This window comes from Chrysoperla carnea, chromosome 1, assembly GCF_905475395.1.
Source record: "Chrysoperla carnea chromosome 1, inChrCarn1.1, whole genome shotgun sequence".
In the NCBI taxonomy this organism is placed as follows: Eukaryota; Metazoa; Arthropoda; class Insecta; order Neuroptera; family Chrysopidae; genus Chrysoperla; species Chrysoperla carnea.
The window spans coordinates 11,330,941-11,354,259 of NC_058337.1; the positions used below are offsets into that span (position 1 = coordinate 11,330,941).

The 23,319-nt window shown below is 29.1% G+C and overlaps 1 protein-coding gene across 1 annotated transcript; it reads right to left on the reverse strand.

The window, feature by feature from the left end:
• Positions 1-9,762: 9,762 nt before the first annotated feature.
• LOC123299340 (venom acid phosphatase Acph-1-like) lies at positions 9,763-19,943 on the reverse strand. Its single transcript, XM_044881719.1, has 6 exons — positions 19,569-19,943; positions 15,799-15,903; positions 13,950-14,189; positions 12,775-12,960; positions 11,147-11,488; positions 9,763-10,259 (listed from the first exon to the last, which is right to left on the reverse strand). Exons 1-6 carry the CDS (start codon positions 19,680-19,682, stop codon positions 10,086-10,088), a joined length of 1,161 nt encoding a protein of 386 aa, XP_044737654.1. The 5' UTR covers positions 19,683-19,943; the 3' UTR covers positions 9,763-10,085.
• Between the last annotated feature and the right edge of the window lie 3,376 nt (positions 19,944-23,319).

The following is a 23,319-nucleotide window of genomic DNA, read 5'->3' on the forward strand; positions in this document are numbered from 1 at the left end:
AACCTTCATGCGTTATATATAAGTAAGAATGCTTTCAATCAAAATTATAATATAAGTAAATCATAAAAACAACTACTTACAACAACGTCATTGTTACAATTATTACTTATTGTCACTCAAATTATTACACAATTAAATATTATGATGACATTGTAATAATTTTGACAATCATAACGATTTTTACCGTACAGAGCCGAATATCCGTAAACTAAAGAAAGTAGTTGCTTACATCTTTAGTCTCGTGATAAAAAAGTTCTCAAAATTTCTGAATGAAAAAAAAAAAAAAAAAAAAAAAAAAGTTATTTATGTTGAAAACGTGTAAAATTATATATAAATGTAGGTATATTATTCTGAAAATACGAAATACAGAAAAAATCATAGAACGCAAATCGATAAGAAACTGCATGCTAGATAACTTTGGACTGACCCAATTCAAAAATGTATAATTTTTGACTAAATTAAAAAAAACTGCAGCAAAATGTAGATTTTTTCGAATTAACCTTTTTTATTCTTCACACATGCAAATTTTAGCTTTACAAGTCATATTTTCATTTATTAAAATTATTTGTTTCCGATACAATGTATCACCACTTGGAAGTATCAAAGTAGAAAAAAAAAGTTGACTTAATTTCGATCGGATTGAAAAAGTAGGAATATTACTGGAAGGCTATTTTGGATTATAAATGTGATTTTTTAAATTTTAACCGACTTCCAAAATGGAAGTGCTCCGCTCTCTTAATACGTTGCTCTTCTAATACGCACATGCTAATACCCAAAAACCGCTTATTAATGTGGTTCTCGTCAACAGATTGAACTACTTAGCAGGAAATTTTCATTGTAAAAGTAAAATATATACATACCAAGTATCGAATTTTCAACAAACCGGTAAAATTTCCAAATTTTGCAGATTTCCAGCATAATTTTCAAATCAAAATTTCATCATGGAAGGGCTTTTGAAACCTGGGTCCGCTAGATAATGAAAATACATAATATACATTAATCCATTTAAATGTACAGTCTCACTCTCGTATGTTAAGTGATATAATGCGTTGAGATAGCAAAAGCTATTAAAAATATCATGTATGAGGGACTTTGACTTATATAAAGTATACAAAAACTTTAATCAAATGTAAAACTTTGGTTTCTGAATAGAAATATGTAACGCCTTAACTTTTTCCAATAAAAGTTGTTATTTTATAAATAAGTACATTACTTGAATTTTCAAAGATTCTGAAAGTCAGGGTCCAATTTAGGCCACTGTGAGATGGCCGCCTAAAAGTAGGATAAATCAGGAGCGAATCCAACAATAGGCATGTCCATCAGCTAAATAAATTAATGATTTAATAAATTTTAATAAAATTTTTTTTTAATGAATTACTTCAAATAGTTAGTGTATTGTTCCTAAATTTATATTAAGCCCCCATCTGCTAATTTTTGAGAGAATATTTATATTGTTTAAATCATGTAGAATTAAAAAATCGAAAAACATCATAACGAAATCGGTAGAAGACTGCTTTTGGAAATCAATTTTCATACCCCTATTAGATTCTGTTATCATGATTTGGGGCAAAGATTGTCTCCGGAGGTACTCGACCAGTTTCAGTTGGGAGTTTTACTCGAACCAAATGTCGGTGTCAAGGGCTTGAATATCGATATCCAGGTAGTGAAAAAAAGTGATTCAGATGAACCGACGATTCATTTATGATAGTGAATCTGTATGGCCAAATGGAAAATTAAATGTGAAAAAAATTCCGCCATACTAGAGTCGATAGCTCATGTCATTGAAGCATGCGATCAAGATTTGAACCCTAATATAAAAATGTTCTTACAAATACTGACAACTTTTCCGGCGAGTGTGGCTACCAGATCGTTTTCTATACTCCACTTCTAAACATCAGGATATCGATGGCATTATCACGAAAAATAAACGAAAGCTTGAATTTGTCAATTAATTGAGTACCTAAATAAAATTTTTTAATGTAAAATGTATATCTACTGGCTTTTAATTCAATTTGAAGTTGTAAAAATTGCATCAAAATTTGTTGGTCAATAGCTTAGAGTCTAAATGTGACGACACTGTGATGTGCAAACATGCACACATTTACCTACTTTTGTAATTTTTGTGAGCGAACAAACTAACATCTTACAGATTTATTAAAATCTCCACCTGCGCAAATACTCTACATACACTCTACAAAATTTTGTTCAGGGCGTCATATCTTTGAGTCATGCGTGAGTTCATACTCCAGTTCGCATTCGGCCGATTTTCGGGTGGCTGTGCCGTGCTCATCACTGGATTGTTTAAAATGAGACATCTGATACTTCGCTTAGCTATAAATAAGAGATTATATATTTCAAGTGTTAGTAGAGAGAAAAAGGCAATAAATGTATTATTAAAAAAAATCTAATATTATATAATAATTTTTTTATTTTTAGTTATTTAATTTTTTAAGTTGATTATTTTTGTTTTTAAAACTTTTAAAAATTATTTTTTATATGTCGATATAATTTTTAATTATGTAGATTATGATTAACTTAATTATGAAGACCGGTTTTTTGGCATTACCAATAGTTCAATTTTTTTTAGACATTATGGATAACTCTTTTAAAACAAGTTTAGTAACAAAAACAATGAATTTTATTTTATTCAAATCAAAAAATGTTAAGTTGTCAAAAGAAACAAATCAATATTATTTTAAGAATTATTAAAATTGAAAGAAAATTTTTCTCACGTCCTTTTAACTATTAAATTTTGATATCTATTGTAAAGAAAATAACTTATTTCCTGTATGTTAATGTAAATACAATTATATGAGTATTTTAAAAAATTTGAAATTATTACTTCCTATTTTAAGCTTATTATCTCTAAAAGAACAACTGAAAACAAACAATTGACTGAGTTAATTGTTGAAATACCATGCATAAATAGTGTTGATTACTATATCACATTGCACATACATATAAAATTTATATAATACATACTATACAATTTACGCCTAATTTGCGCCCTCACGGGTAAACAGTGATTTTTCCAAAAAAATGTTTGAAACAAAAGTTGTTTATTTTTTGATAAGGAACATTTTTAACGCTAAAACCTTTGTTCTATCTCTAACGATTTACAAGATAGGTCCTACGGAACCAAGACCCAATTGACCTATATTGTTCATATACGAGCTCGACCACAGTTTTTACGTCCTGAGTGCGTTGTAAAAATCAGCTTGATATCTTTTTTCATTTTTGAGCTATCAGGTTGACAGACGGACGGACGGACATCCGAAAATGAACTAATTAGGTGATTTTATGAACACCTATACCAAAATTTTGTTCGTAGTATCAATATTTTTAAGGATTACAACTTGGAACTAAACTTAGTATACCTTGCATATTACATATATGCATGGTATAAAAATGAGTTACTGTTTTTGTATCGATCGAGATGCCGAAATTTCAAATATAAATATTTTTTTAGTAAGGGAGAACTGGGTAAGCGAGAAAATTCTAGTGAGACAGATCTCTCCTGTACCTCTAAGAGCTAGAAACCTCTATAAGCGAAAAAAAAAATCACGGTCCCTTCAACTCGCTCTTAACCAGGTTTGACTACTGCACATTATTTAAAGATGATCCTAAGAAATAGTAATTTTTGGAAACGTCCATAAGCTGTTTTTGTTATTGGTTATATAGCTCGCTAATATCTCGTTTTGTATCTAACCAATCAAAAAATAACTTAAACAAAAGTTGCTGAGTTTGGTTGTGGACATCATGTTCTGACATCAGATTTGACCCAGTTCTGCGGGTTTCTTTAACAGCACACTTACGCCCTAAACGGTAAGAAATGAAATTACACTTTAAATTATGAATGTTTATTCTAAAAATAAAGATAAACAAGTGAAAACAAACAATTGACTGAGTTAATTGTTGAAATACCATGCATAGTCAGTGTTGATTTCTTTATCACATTACACATACAAACATGTGACACATACATAACTGATAATAATCAAGTATAGTACATATTATAAATTTTCCGCCTAATTGGCGCCCCCACGGGTAAACAGTGAAGTTTACGAAAAAATGTTTCAAACAAAAGTTGTTTAATTTTTGATAAGAAACATTTTTTACATTTAAATTTTTGTTCTATCTCTAACGGTTTACAAGATGGGTTCTACGGACCCAAGACCCAATTGACCTATGATGCTCATTTACGAACTTGACCTCACTTTTTACGTCCTGAGTACGCTGTAAAAATTTCAGCTCGTTTTTGAGTTATCGTGTCCACAGACAGACGGACGGACGGACGGACGGACGGGCAACCGGAAATGGACTAATTAGGTGTTTTAGTGAACACCTATGACAAAATTTTTTCCTAGCATCATTATTTTTAAGCGTTACAAACTTGGGACTAAACTTAATATACTATGTATATTTCATATATACATGGTATAAAAACTAACAATTTTTGTTTTAAACATTTTTTCGAAAAACGTTAGCTTTCGGAAGAAAGGCGACTTAAGAATACGTTACTATTGCATTTAATCGAACAAAAATACTCTTAAATTAAATTAAGTGGAAAAGGGAAAAATTATTTATAAAAATTTGTATTTTCTATAACTTTTACGTTTAATTTTTTTCGATAGAATGCACAGATTAACCAGAATTCGCGGAAAACTGTTTTCAACCTCTAAAATCAATCCCATTTCATCCTGCATAGCAGCAGTCGGTTAGATTTATTTTTTCCTGTTTTACAATAACTTTTTCGTCAATATTTCGCTGACAGATTGTTGTAACGACTTTTTTGTTGCTCAAACCTTATTTCCACTGATCTACAACAGGATAATAACGGAAGGTCCAAAACATTTACACATGAATGCTAATTTGGCCTCATTAGAAGCATGGTCAACAATATTTTTAATATGATAATTAAGCGCTGTAGTTAGATATTTATTGCTTAAATTAATAAAATCAATAAATCTTTAATTAGTGTAGCCCATTTGTTCTTTTTTATTTGATACATTTTTTCGTAAACATCATTGTTTACCAGTCAGAGCGCAAATTAAAATTAATTTGCTAAATTTTCGAAAACCAAAGGGCGCAGAATTGCCATAATTGTGTTGGCTTATTAAACTTGTCTCTTTTCTAATGTATTAAAATTAATGCAAGCACTGACTTTCAACACTTTCTTTACAGGGTGTTTTAACAATTGACTCAGTCAATTGTCTTTTCTAAAACAAATATATATCCCTTGCAAAATTCGATTGATTTACCTTTTGTGAATCGAAAAGTCAGTCAGCATCTCACTGATAGACACACGAATAAAATTCTAGGGTACTTTTAGACGTGCTAGAAATCTTGCCTTCGACGTAGAATTGCATGAAACCTACGAGAGACATTTATAGGAAAACTTCAACTTTTTTCATTGCAACCCCCTGGAAAATCGGAATAACACGCCTAAAAATTACGTTTTTCTGTTCCATATAAGCCAGAAAAATGTTATTTTCACCATCAGACCCAAAATAATGTCAAATTAACGGAATGCTTGGAAAAATTTCATTACCCCCATGTCAACCTCCCGGAAATTCGGAAAAAGTATCACTTTTCTTTTATACCTGCTAGAGGGATACGGTTTTTTTGCATTCATGAGATCAAAGGGTCACGGTAGAACCTACTTGGGAACAACGCGAATACTAAACAATCATGAATTCGAAATTTATAATTCCTTAACACGTTAAATTAAGGAATTCTAAAGAATCAGGCAACTAGTGTTGAATAATAAATCCATTTCACGAGGTAATGAAGGAAGGAAGTGCAAGTAGAAATTTATTTCAGAAACTGACGCAAAAAGCTAAATTTATTCTTACAGCACAATTTGGGGGATTATAATTGACACAATCTTTTATGATTCCTTAAAACATTTTTCCCGCTTTAAGTATTTTTGTAAATGTACACATAAATTCAATTTTTTACTTTAAGCTTGATGTTTTTGAAAACTTGTATAGCTTAATAAATTAATAAATGTAACTGAATTAATTTTCAAAAACTTGTTTAAATCAACTAAGTGATTGATTTATGATGTTTATGATTTCATGGTCAACAAAAATATAGGATTTCATGGTCAGATGAAAAATCTGTTGATATCTTTAAATCATGTTTGATAAATGGTTTATTTTAGGGCAGCGTCATTAAGCATTTTTCATCCTTCCTCTTCATTCTCTCGAATAATATGATATAAAACTATGTACAAAACTTTTTACTAGAAAAAATAATAACAAAATCTTTAAAATTCCCTTTAAAATATTGAAACAAATCTAATATTAAAAAATATTAACCCGTCAGCATTTGCGTTAATTGTTCAGTAATCTTTAGTCGCGAGATGTAAGATTTGCTCACGCGTTCTGCACATGCATCAAATATTGCGCGTGTAAAAATATTCTAAAACTTTGTAAATCATAACCTCTACATAATTTTATATAAAATTATTTTTTAACGCACTAACTAATTTAAAAAAAGTTTGATTACGGGACTATTTAATTATTTGAAAGTGAATAAATTGTCAGTAAATAGTCGGTGTGGTACTGAAGTCGTGTGAGTGCAACCCCTGTAGTCCACACGGCTAACTTCCCAGAGGGGGAAAACATTAAAATAAAAGGTCTTGTTAGCCTTCATAGATTATTCTTCGAACATGTACTGCAGATTATGCTGGAACGATCATTATCTACATAGATAAATGATGTGTTTTATCCTCTTTCAGATTATTCATTTTTTTTTAACCATTAAAAAATGGCTCAACTAGTTCTTCTGAAAACTCTTCCAGTTCTTAAATACGCGATTACGCGTCGAATAAGCCCAGTCACGTGTTAATCTCATTACTGGTTCGCGAAATAATCGAGGCAAGAGAATTCGAACGAACACACGCACATACGTACACACACACACAAACAGACATCACGTTGAAAAACTGGAGGTTATCAAAATCGGCCCCATTACACTAACTTCCTCTGGAGAATTTAAAAATATTTGAGCGGAAAAATAGTCTAAATAATTCATTTTAACTAACTTCACCATATTTCTATCACAAGTTTTTTTAATTTACTGAGTACTACTTATATTAAAATAACGGAAGTACACGAACCGGCCCGAAAATTTGCCAAGTTATTATGTTTTGCTTACTCCTTCACTCTCTTGATGAGAGAAATTCTTACAATTCTGAACGACTTGAAAAAAAAAAATTTTAAAGGTTGAAAAAATATGACAAAATAATAGTTCGAAAAAGATAGTGTTATATGAAGATAAGAAGGTTTCACATATCGATCAGATAAAATTAAAAATTTTATCCCGTATACCCATATTCAAGCATTGGAGCAAAACGGAGAAAGGGTCGCACTAGGCCCGCCCAACCGCTTGTATATTTCTCTGAATCACGAAATTTTATTAAAAAGTAATTTGATTCGACGCCGGTAATGTTTATACATTTTTGGAAAGAAGGCCAATAAGTTCAAGAAGTTTGTTCTGGATTAGGCACGTCAAAAGTATGTCTATCTTGTATGTATTATACTAAATAATATTCTTCGAAAAAGCATCATACAGAAAAATTGGTGCATCTCGTTTGATATAATATCATACACATTGGTCAAATATACTGCAAATAAGCTTCCGAATATCTTCTAGAATATTTATATCGGGCTAACAAACAGCTTTTACTTTGTGGTATTTGGGCATAATAAAAAAAAACTTTTAACAAAAAGAAAACCGACTTCAAAAGAAAAAATTTTCCCAAACAAATAAAAGTTTTTTTTTATTTTGTGATTTTTAGTGAATCTAATTTGCCACTAAAAAAAGAATCATCAAAATCGGTTGTCGTGATATTGAGTTATTCGTCCTCTTGTCGTGCATAATGAATACAAATTTAAGACTTTTATGGTTTTCTCATGGATGCCGTTGTCAGAACTGGACCAAAATGAAAACTGAAATGGGACCACACAGAAAATACCAGCTTTCAAATAGATAAAGAATTATCAAAATCGGTTCACCCAGTTTATTTTTAAAAAAAAGACAGTGGAATTGATAACCTCCTCATTTTTTGTTTGAAGTCGGTTAAAAAGCAATATGATTACAAATTAAAAACAATTTATTAATTTTAAATATATACTTTTTCTTATGAATATAAAAATTCAAATACAATTTTTAAATAGATTAAATAATTAAATAAATTCTAAACAATTTAAAAAAAAAAAGATAATTATACCTTTAAGTATAATAATTAAATCATCACATTACAATAATTAGAAGCATTCTTATAAATACTTGCATTCTGTACAGTTTTTTATTTGATATATTCTAAAAAAAAAAAACCACTAAAATTGAAAATCAGAGCTTATTACTCTCTTTGAAAGTATTTTTATGCGACAATTTCGCAATAGCGTTTTTCGTTTTTAAAAATGATGTCTATAAGATATGTCGAACGGTTTTGCTAGTAGCAAGCTTTTTTTTCTGTAATCGTTAAAACTTGAGGTGAATACAAAATTTCCACTTAAAAAATTTACTTCATTCGATCTGAAATTTCACATATCGGTGTATCGAAAAGTAATATTAAACCGGTATATCACATTTTGATCAACGATTAGGCTGGTATATTAATTTCATTTCAAGTATTACTATAGACGTAGACGAACAGAAATCTCAACTATAGCTTAAGCCAATGGCTCATGAATAAGAATTGAATCTTGTATCGAATTCCTAAGGAAATTTTATTATTGCAACAATACTGAAAAGTTTCTTTAAATGAGATTTATTTATCATGAAAAATCTGCTTCAACTGCCCATCCCTGCTCTTTTTCGAACCTCTACATTATGTGGCGAGACCGTTTTTTCGAAGGTATTTTCTATCATTAAAGCTACCTGGAAATTATCAACTCCTTATCTTTTATATGTCCAACTTTGGTGTCCATTTTGTTCAAATAAAAAAAAGTTTTGTCCTAATTTTGGCCCTCACGTGTAAACAATGATGTTTACGAAAAAATGTTTCAAACATGATGATTTAAGTTCTACGGACCCAAATTTTACATCCTGAGCAAGCTATAAAAAATTCAGCTTGATATATCTTTTCGTTTATGAATTATCGTTGTGCCAATAAACAACCAGAAATGGACTACTTAAGTGATTTTATGAACATCTATTTCGAAATTTTGTTTATCAAAATGATCATCAATATTTCTAAGCGTTACAAACTTGGTACTAAAATTAATATATCTTAATACAGTGCAACCTTAATATAACGAACCTCAATATAACGAATTCCTCGATTTAACAAATTTTTCGCAATCCCCTTGAATTGTACATAAGAGTCAATATAAAATATACCTCTACATTACGAATATTTTTTGCGAACAGCCTCTTTATAACGAATTTTCAACTACATAAAAAATTTAAATACCTCTAAATAACGAAATTCGTCAATTCAAAACCTTTATATAACGTATAAAGTCCCACCAATATATGACAGTTAGTATACTTCATAGTATGTAATTCATGTCGCGAGAGGTTCCGACACTTTTTTCCTCTTTATAACGAATTTTAGACCAACTTAACCTCAATATAACAAACCTCAGTTTAACGAATTACTTGATATAACGAATAATTACTGGTTCCCTTCAGATTCGTTATATCGAGGTTGCACTGTATATATTTCATGTACATATACAGGGTATAAAAAAGGTCTAAGCGTTATTCACCATTTGGATTCAGAGTTTCAGCTTATTTGTACTTTTAAAACTCGATATTTCCGTTTATTTTGTCACCATAATCGAAGAACCAGGTAATTTCCTAAACTTTTCCTATGTTGTGACAACAACAGCTCATATATGAATTGCTCTTATATTGCCACCGAACTATTTTCCTCTATGAGAGATATCGAGAAAAACAAACGAGACAGAGCAAAAGTACTTTGTACTTTGTATTTTTAAATTATTAATTAATCAGAATTTGTTATTTACATACGGAAGTCATTAATTTGGTATATTAGTTTTCTTATGGCAACAATGAGTATAAATAAAAACTTTCAAATAGTAATTCAATAATTGGAACCAGGAGATTTATTCCCAAGGCAATGTATCAATATCAACTAATGAATTACATTCAGCAGTGTAGTTCTTTGGGACAACATCATCGGTCACCTCTATGAATTTTTTTATTTCACAAAATGAATCACCGCATCCAGGCACTGTTAGAAGTATTGGTTCCTCAGCAATTTGATTATGATAGTATACCTGAAACAAAATTTCATATAGTCAATGCATAGTATAAAATAAAGTCGCTTCGATCCGTCTGTCCGCAACGGATTTTGATGCGATTTTTTGTAATAGATAGAGTGATTCAAGAGGAAGGTTTTTATGTATAAAGTTAATAAAGAAAGCGCGCGAAAAACCACCCAAAAATGATAATTTTTGGTCCTATACATACTAGAAAGATGGAATTTTCACCAATCGACTAGAAATAAAGTTAAATTAACAGAAAAGTTCGAAAAATTTCATTTTTCACAACGCAACCACTCGGAAAATCAGAAAATCCGTTTTTCCTATTTCCGAGAGATTTTGTTGTGTAAAATGAAATTTTTCGAACTTTTCTGTTAATTTAACTTTATTTCTACTCGATTGGTGAAAACCCCATCTTTCTAGCATGTATAGGACCAAAAATTATCATTTTTTGGTGGTTTTTCGCGCGTTCTCTTAACACGTAGCAATCAACCACATAAAATGCAATTTCTACCAAATATTTTGCGGAATTAATAAATAAACAACATATTATTAATTAAATGAAACCGGCAATGCAAAACTTGACTTAAAAACTAATAAATAGGCAACTTGTAATACGTATAAGTTATACATGTATGATAGTTTTTAGATTATTTGACAAACACTTAACATATATGTAACACAAGTTGCCTATTTATTAATTTTTAAGCCAACTTTCGCATTGACCGTTTCATTTAATTAACAATTTATTGCACTCCTTGTTCGGTGGGGCCAGTAAATGCACATGAAACCCACTCAGCGCCTATACTAAGCGGTTTATTTCATTTTTCTCAATTTGTAACATCTTTTACTGTACTATTGATAAATTATTTTAACGTCATTTGTTGCCTATTATAACTTACCTTTAATCCATATTCATTAGTTGAATTTCGATGTACTAATTCTATGATTGTAGCTGAACTAAATAATGGAATTGTTTTATCCCAAATATCCAATGCAATTAAAATATTTGCTGCATTTGTTTCATGTCCAGAATATAAATAAATTTTGCGTCCTTTTGGCTCCAATGTACCCGCAATTTTATCGTGAGCATTCTTCAATATTTTTCGTAAAATATTACCTCCATTCAATCGTTTCAATAGAGTATTATGATTTTCTAATTCCATTTGTTTTGCACCTAAACTGCCTAATGGTTCTGGATATACTTTTTTAACCCATTCTGGTAACGTAAAATTTAATTGTTCCTAAAAATAATTAAGAATTCATTTCGAGTCTAAATCCTTAACAACATTGCACAGAAAACCAAAATATTTGAATCAAGAAAATTATTTTTAGTTAAATATAATTTTTGTTTTAAGATTTTTGTTTTCTTACTCTTAGAAAATTATTTTCTTCATTTAAATAAATAAATGCTCTTCAAAATCTAACGAATATTCAGTGAGGAATTTGTTCTCGGGATTCATAGTATGACAAGTTTTGAAAAAGTCAAACATTAATAACTTTTCTAAAAGTATTTTTTCTTCAAAAAAATCAAACAAAAATAACTTTTGGACCATTTTAATCTATTATAGTTAATAGCTTTTGTAGTTAGCCAATCAAAAAATAACTGAAAAAAAAGTTGAAGAGTCTGTTGTGGGACATCATTTTTTGACATCAGATACGACCGAGTTCGGGACTGCTTTAATAGTCAATTTAGAATAACAACTTAAATTAGAAAACCGATTCTTACTTATGTAAAACATTCTTCAAAAATCGGTAGCTTTCGGAGAAAATGCGTTAGCCAAAAGTTGTCAAGGTTAAAGAACATTGGCCTGTATGCATGACTTTGACCTGAAATTATTTTCTTTCGATTAAATGTAATAATAACTTTTTAAATTGCATTTCCTGCGAAAGTTAAAGATTTTCGAAAAAATGTTAGTTTTCTTATGAAGATGAACTTTCTAATTAAAAGTGTTATTTCTATTTCTTACCTTTTAGGATCTAAATTGACTATTAAAGCAGCCAGTAGCCATAATTGATTGAAACGGTCCAACCTGTATACTCTCCTTAGACTTAAGAAAATAAAATACTTTAAAACAAAGTAATTCATGTTTAGCCAAGAATCAAATAGAATTATAAATGTTTGATTCAAAAGTGTTCATTATCTTGAACGAAAATTCGAATTCCCCCATATTTTTAATTTAATTAAAATAATTGTTATTATTATTAAAATTTTTTTTAATTATAGACATTAGCTTTATCTATTCACTAGGTTAGGTTAGGTTAGGTTAGAGTGGCTGTCCTGGGGTGGGACACACTTAGACCATAGGGTCCGTTGTGATACCGAAAAAGGATCTATTCACTAGCTATATTGAACTAGCTATAATTACACAGAGAATTGCGTAATTATAGCTAGTTCGTTGATTTTTCTTAAACCAAGAAAATTAAAAGTTCTTGGAATTTTTTCACTCCTTTTTAATACTTTTGTTTCGAGTAAATATTTCTTGATTAAAGTAGTTTTTTTTCTATGTGAACAAAAAATGCAACGTACCTCTGAGTATTGCGTTTGTTGCATTCGGAATACATCTAACAATGAATTCATTTTTTTGCCTGCGTGTTGAGAAATATACTGAAGTGTTTCATTATTTTCTTGCAAGATTTCGGGTTCGACATCATGGTATACTCTCATTAATTCATCATAATATGCTTTGCAATAATCATTTGGCCGTTTTAACCACTAAAAATATACAAAAGTTAATTATTAATTTAATAATGTAAATTTTTTGTCAAGTCCTTCAGAAATTGTGAGAATTTCTCTCATCACGAGAGTAAAAGTATAAGCAACAAAATATTAACTTCGGAAATTTTCGGGTCTCTTCGTGTACTTTCGTTAGTTTAATATAAGTCTTACCCAGTAAATTTAAGAGACTTGTAATAGAAATATGGTGAAATTAGTTAAAATGAATTTAATTCTTTAGATTATTTTTCTGCTTTAATATTTTTATTCTCGAATATCAATTACGTCATCAAACTATTTTTAATTAACTACTTCATTAAAAATTAAATTTATATAAAATTACGTAGAGGTTAGGATTTACAAAGTTAAAGAATATTAAAGCGCGAAATATTTGACACATGTGCAAAACGCGGGAGCAAATCTCTACTCACGCGACTAAAGATTGACGAGAGTGCTGACGGGTTAAATATTTTCAAATTTTTCGGTTTTTATATAATATAGGTACTTCTTCATGAATAAGCTTCAAAATAAATTAATTTAGTTTAATTAACAGAGATAAATTATAGTCTGGAATAGCACATAGGCCAATTTGTGGGATAGATTTGTTTTAATTATTCTTGTTTTTTTCTTTTTAGTTTAAATTTAACGCAGTCGGGTTTTTTGGTTTTTTTAAATGATTTTTTAATTTATATCAACCTTACAAAACATAATTAAGTAAGCATATTTTGCAAGAGTTGAAAAGTCTTCTTAAAAACGTATTTTTGTTAGCCTCAATTTTGGTTAAAGACTTATTTTTTACTTCCAAAGCCTGGAAGCCACGTCTTCATTCAACTTTTGGGTCTGATGATCATGGATCATCAGTCAAGAAACGAAAAGGCACGTAAATATATCGTTGAAATGGGGAATCTGCTAATAAGTTACATAATACTCGACATTTTCCGGTTTTTATTTAATCAAATATGCTTGAAGGCATTCTGTATAATACCTACCGTATCCTTTTCATGTCTTATATAATTAACTGGTATTGGTAGCCATAATAATTCCTCATCCCATTGCTGAGCTTTGTTTGGTGGAAATAATCCAGCCAAAACTAATTGTGCACTCATTTTCGTACGATCAAAATCCGTTGATATTGTTTGAACAATTTCAGCATCATAAATATCACCCAAAAAATCATTATACAGTGTTCGTAACATTTTCCCTAATTTATACGCTCTCTGTTTTCCATTCTGTAAAGATTCAGTAAAATTTTTAATCATTATTTTAAATAAGATACGCAGCAATTGGATTATGAAAAGATAATAATAAGTTTTCACTGTGTCCTAGAATACAAATAAATACGGATAAAATGAAAGCTTATTGGAAGAGCATAAGGCCATACTAAAAAAAATAAGAAAGTCAGCTTCTGCAAATATACAATTGGCTCCACAAATCAACAACTGATCAGAATAAGTTGGTACAGTAGCCATAAAAATAAAAAAATTGTCGTGAGGACTGCCGACTGAAGTGAAAAATTAAAACTTTATTTTGAATTTTCAAACTGATTGTAATATTAAAAATTAAAATTTCATAATTTTCGAATTAAAGTTATTAACATTAATCTGATTAAAATTATTAACATTAATTTAATATTATATGACATGTGAGACCAATTTAATGTTTTTGTTTGTTTCGTACCAAGGTTAATGTAAATATGTGACAAATTAAATATCTAAATGACAGTTTAAGCATATAAAGAAAAGCAAAAAAAAATTTTAAGATTATTGAGCCGGGATCGACCACTCGTCCTTTCATGTCGGAGTTCCCTGCTCTGCCACTAGGCCATTGTACCTCAATTGATTTTATAAGTATAGCATTGATATACGTAGCAAAAATATGTTCATGACGATGACGTTGATGACGCGAATTCATCAAATTTTGCCCTACCAAATAATATTTAAGTGGCCGAACTGAATAGAATGTAGCATCTAATACTGCAGCGAAAGTAATACAGTATTTAAAGAACAAGCCGCGGTATAAGTTGATGTTAGTCGATAAGATTGTCGAATGGCTCCATTTTGGGATATTGGCTTGGTTATGTTAGGGTTTCTAGAAGCACTGAAATATCAAATTCTGCAAAAAGAGGATTGGCACGCCATACTCGATATAGGGTCCGATATAGTGTAGTAAGGCAATTTCCTTTTGAACTTTTTAAATACATCTCTGATGGTACGTACTCCTATTGTAATAATAGAACATATCTAAGATAATAGCTAGGGACATGTTATAATAAAACTGGAATATGTAATGTTTTCGCCTATCAGATGTTGAACTTATTGCTAAAAGACATTCTAAACAGTCGAGCATTCGAAAAATAAAAAGTATGTAAATCTATAAGTGGTCTACTTTTCAAATTATGGATAAAAAAACAAAATAAAAAGTTTAAAAAAAGTGCTTGCTGGGTACCATCCAGCTATAATTAATCCTTATATTCAGTCAAGTGTCAACTTTCAGCCTGCTGCACTAAACGAAGTTGCCACTTTCCACCCCGGACGAGCAGAAAAATACTCTTTGGGCGACAATGAACATGAAATCTGAGACATTCTATACTTTTGTTTCCTAGGTGTATAATAAACTATTTATGTGGCTGTAGTTTGAAAAATTGACGACTTAGGATTGAATTTCAAATACATGACTACGCAGGACCTAACATGTCTTCAGCGACCAAGCAATCAAGCGATCGTATATCTTTAACAATAGACTACTAAGGGATAAATTATAGGTATCAGGCTGTTCAGAGGATCGTTGCCATTTGCATTATAACATCTCCCTAGGTATAAACAGAATATATGCACTTACATTTGTTAAATGACCCCTGGATAAGGGATATAAATCAAGATCTTTGTATGGATCATTTGGATAAGATTCGGGAATATCCAATACTCGATCACCATGTCGAAAACTCTGTAAAAAAAATTTTCAGAAATATATTAAACAAAAAGTCTATAGTCAAAAAATTCTAATTGGTGAAATATAGAGATAATTGGGTCGTAAAAATGTGGTAGGTCGTTGGATTCGAAATAACGTCTAGAAAAACAGTTAAAGATGTAAAAAAAGATATTTTGTTTTTCGACAATTATTTATTTTTTATTTCCCCCTCTTCCGGAAATCTTCTTCTCTTAGTTATAATTTTAATTTAACGTCGAAAAGTCTTCCTGCGTCATTTTAAGATTGTTGTAGTAGCGACAAAAATGAGTAAGTCACACTAAATAATTTTTTTAAGGTATTAAATATTAATTTAAAATTTGAAAAAATTGTGGAGTATTAAGAAAACTTAAGAATTTATTACCGTTGGAAATTTATCTTACAGTTGATTTTTGTTTATTAGCAAAATTTTCTCGAATTTTTGTTTTCATTGTAAAATAAATCAAAAAATAATTGAAATATACACGTAATATATTTTTAATTTTTTTATTTTACTTTGCAGTAGCCCACTATTATAAGAGTTTTTAATAAAAATCTGTTGTTACATACAGTGTGCCGCATTTAAGATGAAGACACCCTCATATTTTCGTCATTTATAGGAATATCGATTTGAAAATTTGCACAGTCATACAGAAGGGTGAGTCACATTTTTTAAGATATGTAAACAAAACTTGAACTTTAAACTCAGCCTACTACAAATTGACAAATAGAGAATATGATTAGATACATCGAAAAAAAATTATAAGAAAAATTGCTTAGAATATTTTTTTATGTCCCTATACCGATTTTCATGACAAAATTAGCATTTATAATTTTTTTCATTATTTTGGTCTGCACTCAAAATTATTACAAGTTTATTGAAATATTTGAATACATAACACTACTAAATTATCAATTTGTCCAGTTTTTACATTCCATAGTTATAAAATTAAAAAATTAACTTGTAATAATTTTGAGTAAAGACCAATACGGTAATATTAAATGCGACACACTTTATGTTTCACCTTAATTTAAGACATTTTCAAACAATAAAAATTACTTTTTGAGAATTGCTTCTATTTACTTGTACTAAATATTATGTCATAAAACAAATTAAGACTAGACAAAAAAATTTAAAAACAATTGGTTAAAAATACAATACATCATAGACAAAATAATTAGGGATAAAATCATATACCAACAATGTAAAATGGCATAAAATAATTATAGGTAACAACAATATTTACATAAATCATATGATTTTAGTAAACATATCAAATTAATCTTCTTTTAATAACATTATTTTGGCCGTCGTTATTACTTTTGAGACCATCCCATAATTCACTCTATAACTCTTGATGCTTTTAAATTTAGGAAAAACATTTTCCTTTAAACACTGTTTAATGCATCAAATATTCTGTGAGAATCGTTTTGTCATGGTCCGTAACTTCAAATAAAACTTTATTTGCTCATGTAAGCTTGCATGCTTCACCTGGAATTGCATTTTAATAAGTTATTATAGGCAGTACAAAGTAAAATTAAAAAATTAAAAAATAGATAACGTGTATATTTCAATTATTAAAATGCAATTTCACAAAGTAAAGCTCGACACAATCGAAAAAAAAAATGTTTAAATAATTGGCGTAAAAATTTTGGCTTCGTGGAGCCTTTCTTAAATTATATACTTAACAAGATCACGTCAAAAGAGTTAAAAAAATTATGACAAACAAAGTACTAAAATTTTTTTAACTCTTTCGAATCCACGAAGCCAAAAAATTGAAAAGTTTTGTTAATTAACATTTGCCTAACTTGTTAAAAAATTAAATTAAATAAAAATTTCCAATTAATACAAATTTTTTATTTTTTTTTTTATAAATACTGTTTATGGAATATTGGCGAAAAACGAAATACCTTATTTTTTTCATCTTTAATTGTTTATAACTTTTGCAAATTTGTATGTGTTTCTAGACATAATTCCGAATCACACCTACCTACAGTCTAAGCAACAAGTTCAAATTGGGTAAATATTGAAATACTGGTCATAAAATACATGTGATACCTTGTTGGATTCGGAATGATGTCTAGAAAAATGTGCCAGAAGCATTTTTCAGCACATTAAAAATTGCAAAAATTATAAACAATTAAAGACGAAAAAAATTTGTTTCATTTTGCGCTAAAAATTTCGTTTTTTGCCAGAATATTTAAGAAATTTTAAAAAAGGATTTTCAAAAAGGAGGTAATTTTCAATAAAAAAATGCACTTATTTGAAATTTTGGCCGAACTATTTGTGCGGATTTTGCTAAAATTTTAACTGAAAGTATTAAAACCTACTTTTGGTATTAGTTTCATTAAAATCAGTCAAATATTTTTCAAGTTACAGTCAAATGAACTATTTTAAATTTGGATATGCACCGACTTAAAATCAGGTCACTTTGGGATTATTTTTATATTATTGTAATATTATGAAAAACGAGTATCTCACACTAAATAATTTTTTTGAGGTATATTAAATATTAATTTAAAAATATGAAAAAAATTATGGCGTATTTTGAACATTTTAAAGAATTTTTTATCGTTTGAAATTAATCATAAAGTTTATTTTTCGACAATATATATAATTGTTTATTAACAAATTTTTTTCGAATTTTCATCTTCAGTGTAAACTTAAAAAAATGTTTAAATAATTGGTGTAAAATTTCTTCGTTTCGCGGAGCCCTTCCTATACATATATATGCTTAACAAGATCACGTCAAAACAGTTAAAATAAATTTAATATTTTGTTTATAAGAATTTTTTTAAATGCATTATTTTTCAGTTGTTTGACCATATTTGTTCGAAGCCAAAAAATTTTACGCCAATTATTTATACATTCGTTTTTAGTTTACAATGAAGGCGAAAATTCGAAAAAGTTTTGTTAATAAACAATTATCTAACTTGTTGAAAAATAAACTTTACGATAAATTTCCAACGACTATAAATTCTTTAAAGTGTTCAGAATACACCATAATTTTTTAAAATTTTCTAGCAAGTGAAATTTACAAAATTTAAAAAACCCCCGACATATTTTTCGGGTACGGAACCCTAAATTCGCACTTGAAACATAGCTTAAAACACTCTTCATTAAATTACTTTTCAAACGAAACCAAAACAATAAAAATCGGTTCATCCGTTTAGGAGCTACGATGCCACAAACAGGCAGACAGACAGACAGACACGCAAGCAGACACACACACATAACGGTCAAACTTATAACACCTTCTTTTGTATTTAATACGTCAAGAAAATTGTTTAGTGAAAATATAAAAATGACATAAAAAGACCTATTTTCTGGTTTTTTATTGAAGAATCTTTTTAAAGTTTCTTAAATATTAATATTTTATGAAATATTGGTGAAAAAACAAATATATTTTTTTTCTTTATCTTTAATTGTTTATAACTTTTGCAATTTTTTATGTGCTGAAAAATGCTTCTGGCACATTTTTCTAGACATCATTCCGTATTCAACGAGTTATCATACGTATTTTACGACCACTATTTCTATATTTCACCCATTCCGAACTTGTTGACTCGACTAATATTTTTAATCTCTATATTTCACTATAATTTGAACATGTATGTTGACTAGACTAAAGACTAAAGTAATAAATTGTAAAAAATCATCTTACCACGTGAACTTGTACAACAGTGTCAGATGGATCTAAATGCGTACCCAATGTTGATCTGATATCATCAGACAATATAAAAATTACAAATATAACAATTACACTACGGACAATCATTGTGATTTATTGATTAATAAATCAATCAATACTGATATAAATAAAGAAAATTAGTTCTCTGTTATGTTATAATAACTTTCCTTTTATTATTAAAACTAGTCTTAACCGAAAAAGATAAAGGTCTCACAGAAATTACTTTTAAAAATATATATATATTTTTTGTTGTTATTTGATTTAAGTTTTAATAGATAAAAAAATTTTAAGCAAGGATATTATTGACTCTAATTGTATTTACATTTACACAATAACACTTGTATGAATAAAATTCATTCCGACAATATCGAATTCTTTATGAATGTAAGAATAAAAATTATAATCCCCACCTCAATAAATCTAAAAATGCTAGTTATAACTTGAATTGTTTAATGAAAAACATTTTATAGTATGTAACTTGAAAGATTATAAAACCGGTATTTTTGAGAAAAGTTCCTTATAGAAAAAAAAAAAAAAATACATAACAAATATTCGACGTTAACAAAAAGGAACTTAAAATAAATATTGAATGAATATTTTTTAAAAATAATGATGCAATTATAAAGTGATAAAATGAAATTTAATAATACAAATTGAATTTCAAAAGACGGTCAAAGTTTATTAAATTTAATTCATTATTAGTGCTTAAGTAACACGCGATTAACACGCATGTGTTTCTAAAACGTGCTGACTTCATCAAATGTCTAAACATTTCTCTCATATTTTTTACCCGACTGTCAAGGAGGGATTAACTTGTATGCATGTATGTATGCATGCTTGTATGTTTGTTTGCATGTAAATTTCTTTATTACCTCGTATCGTCCAAACAGTTCGATGGACTTCGAAATTTACGGTCGACATCGTTATATTCGTCTCAAAAACGCAAGTCTCCTTGAAACAAAAAATGGCGTTTTTTTGGCGCAAAATAGTAATACATTAATAAAGAAAAATTAACCAAACCTATCGAGTAGAGTGGTATCAAAATAAAGGCAATAAAAAGAGGATTACAAAAATATGTGTATACTTTATATGTTTAAATTTAATCCCTACATATTATAAATGTGAAAGTAAGGATGTTTGTTTGTTTGTTTGTTACGATTTCACGCAAAAACTAGCGAATGGATTTGAATGAATCTGTAAAACAATATAAATCATACATCAGAATAACATATAAGCTATAATTTATGAAAAATTAAATTTATTCTGACATTTTACTGGTCCATCTATGATCATCATTTTGAAACATTAAACTACTGGGCTTGTTTCTTTTTTTTAGAATTTATTTAACACCGTCGGGTTTTTTATTTATTTAAATTATTTATTTTACTTATCAATTTACAATCGAACATGTTGACTTTATCTTTTCTGTATCTACATTCAAAAAATAAATATTATAATTAACAAGTGAAATTTACAAAATTTAAAAAACCCCCGACAAATGAGATTTTTCCTTTTAAACTAGCGTGGGGTGCTAGATTTCAATTATTGTAAATGTTTTATTCAGAGATATTTGTAACAGTAAAGTTATTTGAAAATGCACTCCTCTGTTTTTTGCGATAAAATTATTTTTTCTTAATCACTCTATTTTTTTTTAAACTTATTAATATATATATATATATATATATATATATCCAAGAATTGTTCGTTTAAATATACAAGATAAATAAAAGTTAAAAAAATAATAGTTAAAAAAAGTATAGGGTGCAATTTCAAATAATTTATAATGACTTTACTGTTTTCTGAGGAAAAATGATACTTTTTTCCCGTGATTGCTTTCATTCACTGATTCACGGGTTGGCCATGCCATTAATGTGTTTGAGGTAGCACGGGTCTACGATTTTTTTTTGGCTTTTTTTTAACCATGTTAACCATGTTTAACCATGTCACTTATCCTTAGAAAATCTGAGAAAATCTCAATAAACTTAGATAATATTCTGTATTATCACACACTAATCATCTACTCCAAATTATGTTAAAGTGAGGCTCTCGCTAAACACACAATTGTGTCCGCACAACCTCACCCTTTTTTTTTATAATATGCTAATTTTCAAATATATATGTTGTTATACTTTCTCACGAAATTATATTAAATAATATAAAGTTCGAAAACTGAAACCCCGACAATTACAGAATCGCGCTCTTAAAAGTATGAAAACAAATAAATATTTTCATTTGAAATTGTTATGATAAGTAAAATCATCATTACAGTCGGGGAATCTCTAAGATTAAACAGTTTTCCACAGGACAAAAAAAAAGGTTCTCCGACTGTAATAACGATTTTACTTATCATAACAATTTCAGACGAAAATATTTATTTGTTTTCATATTTTTAAGAGTACGATTCTGTAATTGTCGGGGTTTTCTAACTTTATTTTATTAAACTTTTCCATGTACACTTATAAATAAAGGTTTTGCCTTTCTTAATTGTTTTTTATTAGCTGGAGATCGTTTCCTTGCAAAAAGACAACTTTTGCAATCTGGAGACAGTAAGAGTATACTTTACCTAGCTATAATTGTTGAACAAATTTCAACACTTTTCGGTTTTAGTAAACTTTTACTGAAAAGACCAGCAACAGTCGACTTTATCTACGGAGAGTCAATTCTTACTGGAGGATTTTTCCTGTAACATATATAATAATAAAATAAAATAATCAGCAAATCGACTAGTTAATTAATTAATTTTAGAATGTTGAGTAGTAAATAAAATTATGTAGATGTTTTTTTCAGTTTAACATTCACTCTATAAATATCTCATAACATTATTGCATTGTACAATAAAAAAAACTTTTAACAATTTTAACTACATTATATTATCGTTATTTTTTTTACTTTTTAGTGCATATTAACTTGCTTTGGAATAGTTTTTCCGAACACTGAAATACGAACTCCGTACTCTATGTGGAAAATGAGGATAGTAACTATTAGGGTGTGTAGCATTGAATATTATAAACAAATATAATATTTGTTTACGATAATAAAATTAATTTTTATTTCCAAAAAAAGAGTTTCTTTTTTCATAGAAAAATCCAAAATCCCATAGGAATTCTTTGTGATAATCGGGAGTTTGGAGAAAACTTGTTGTGTAGTACCAGTTTTCGCACACTTTATATATACCTCCGGAAAATCAATGGCATTTTAGAGCGTGCAAATCTCAGCCGGAGACGCTGATGCACCTTATCTCGGCATGCCCTTCTTATGCCTCCAACACCTACGTTCATCGCCCTAACGCTGCCCTCTGGGTTTTGTACTACTTCCTGAGACACAAATATGAAGTGGCCAGTTCTACGATATGCTTCAGGTGAGATCGAGTCCGACGTCAAGATCGAGAAATGCAATATCTTCTGAAATTTCTCGTTCCCAACTACCAGGCAACTCTCTGCTACTAAGCCTTATATAGTGCTCCAGAATATCTCATACAAGGCTATGTACGTCATCGAGTTCTCTGCACCCGCAGAAAAGAACAAAGTCTCGAAGGAGGAGCAAAAGCGGACTAAATATCTTGATCTCCTACAAGAACTATGACAACTACACCCTGACTACTCAGTCAAAATGGTAGTTTTCATTATCGGTTGTCTTGGTGGAGTTCGTCCCACTCTCGAGACGAATCTTTCTATTCCGGTCTGCAGGTTTCATCTTCGTTACCTTATCTCTGCCAAGTAGAAAG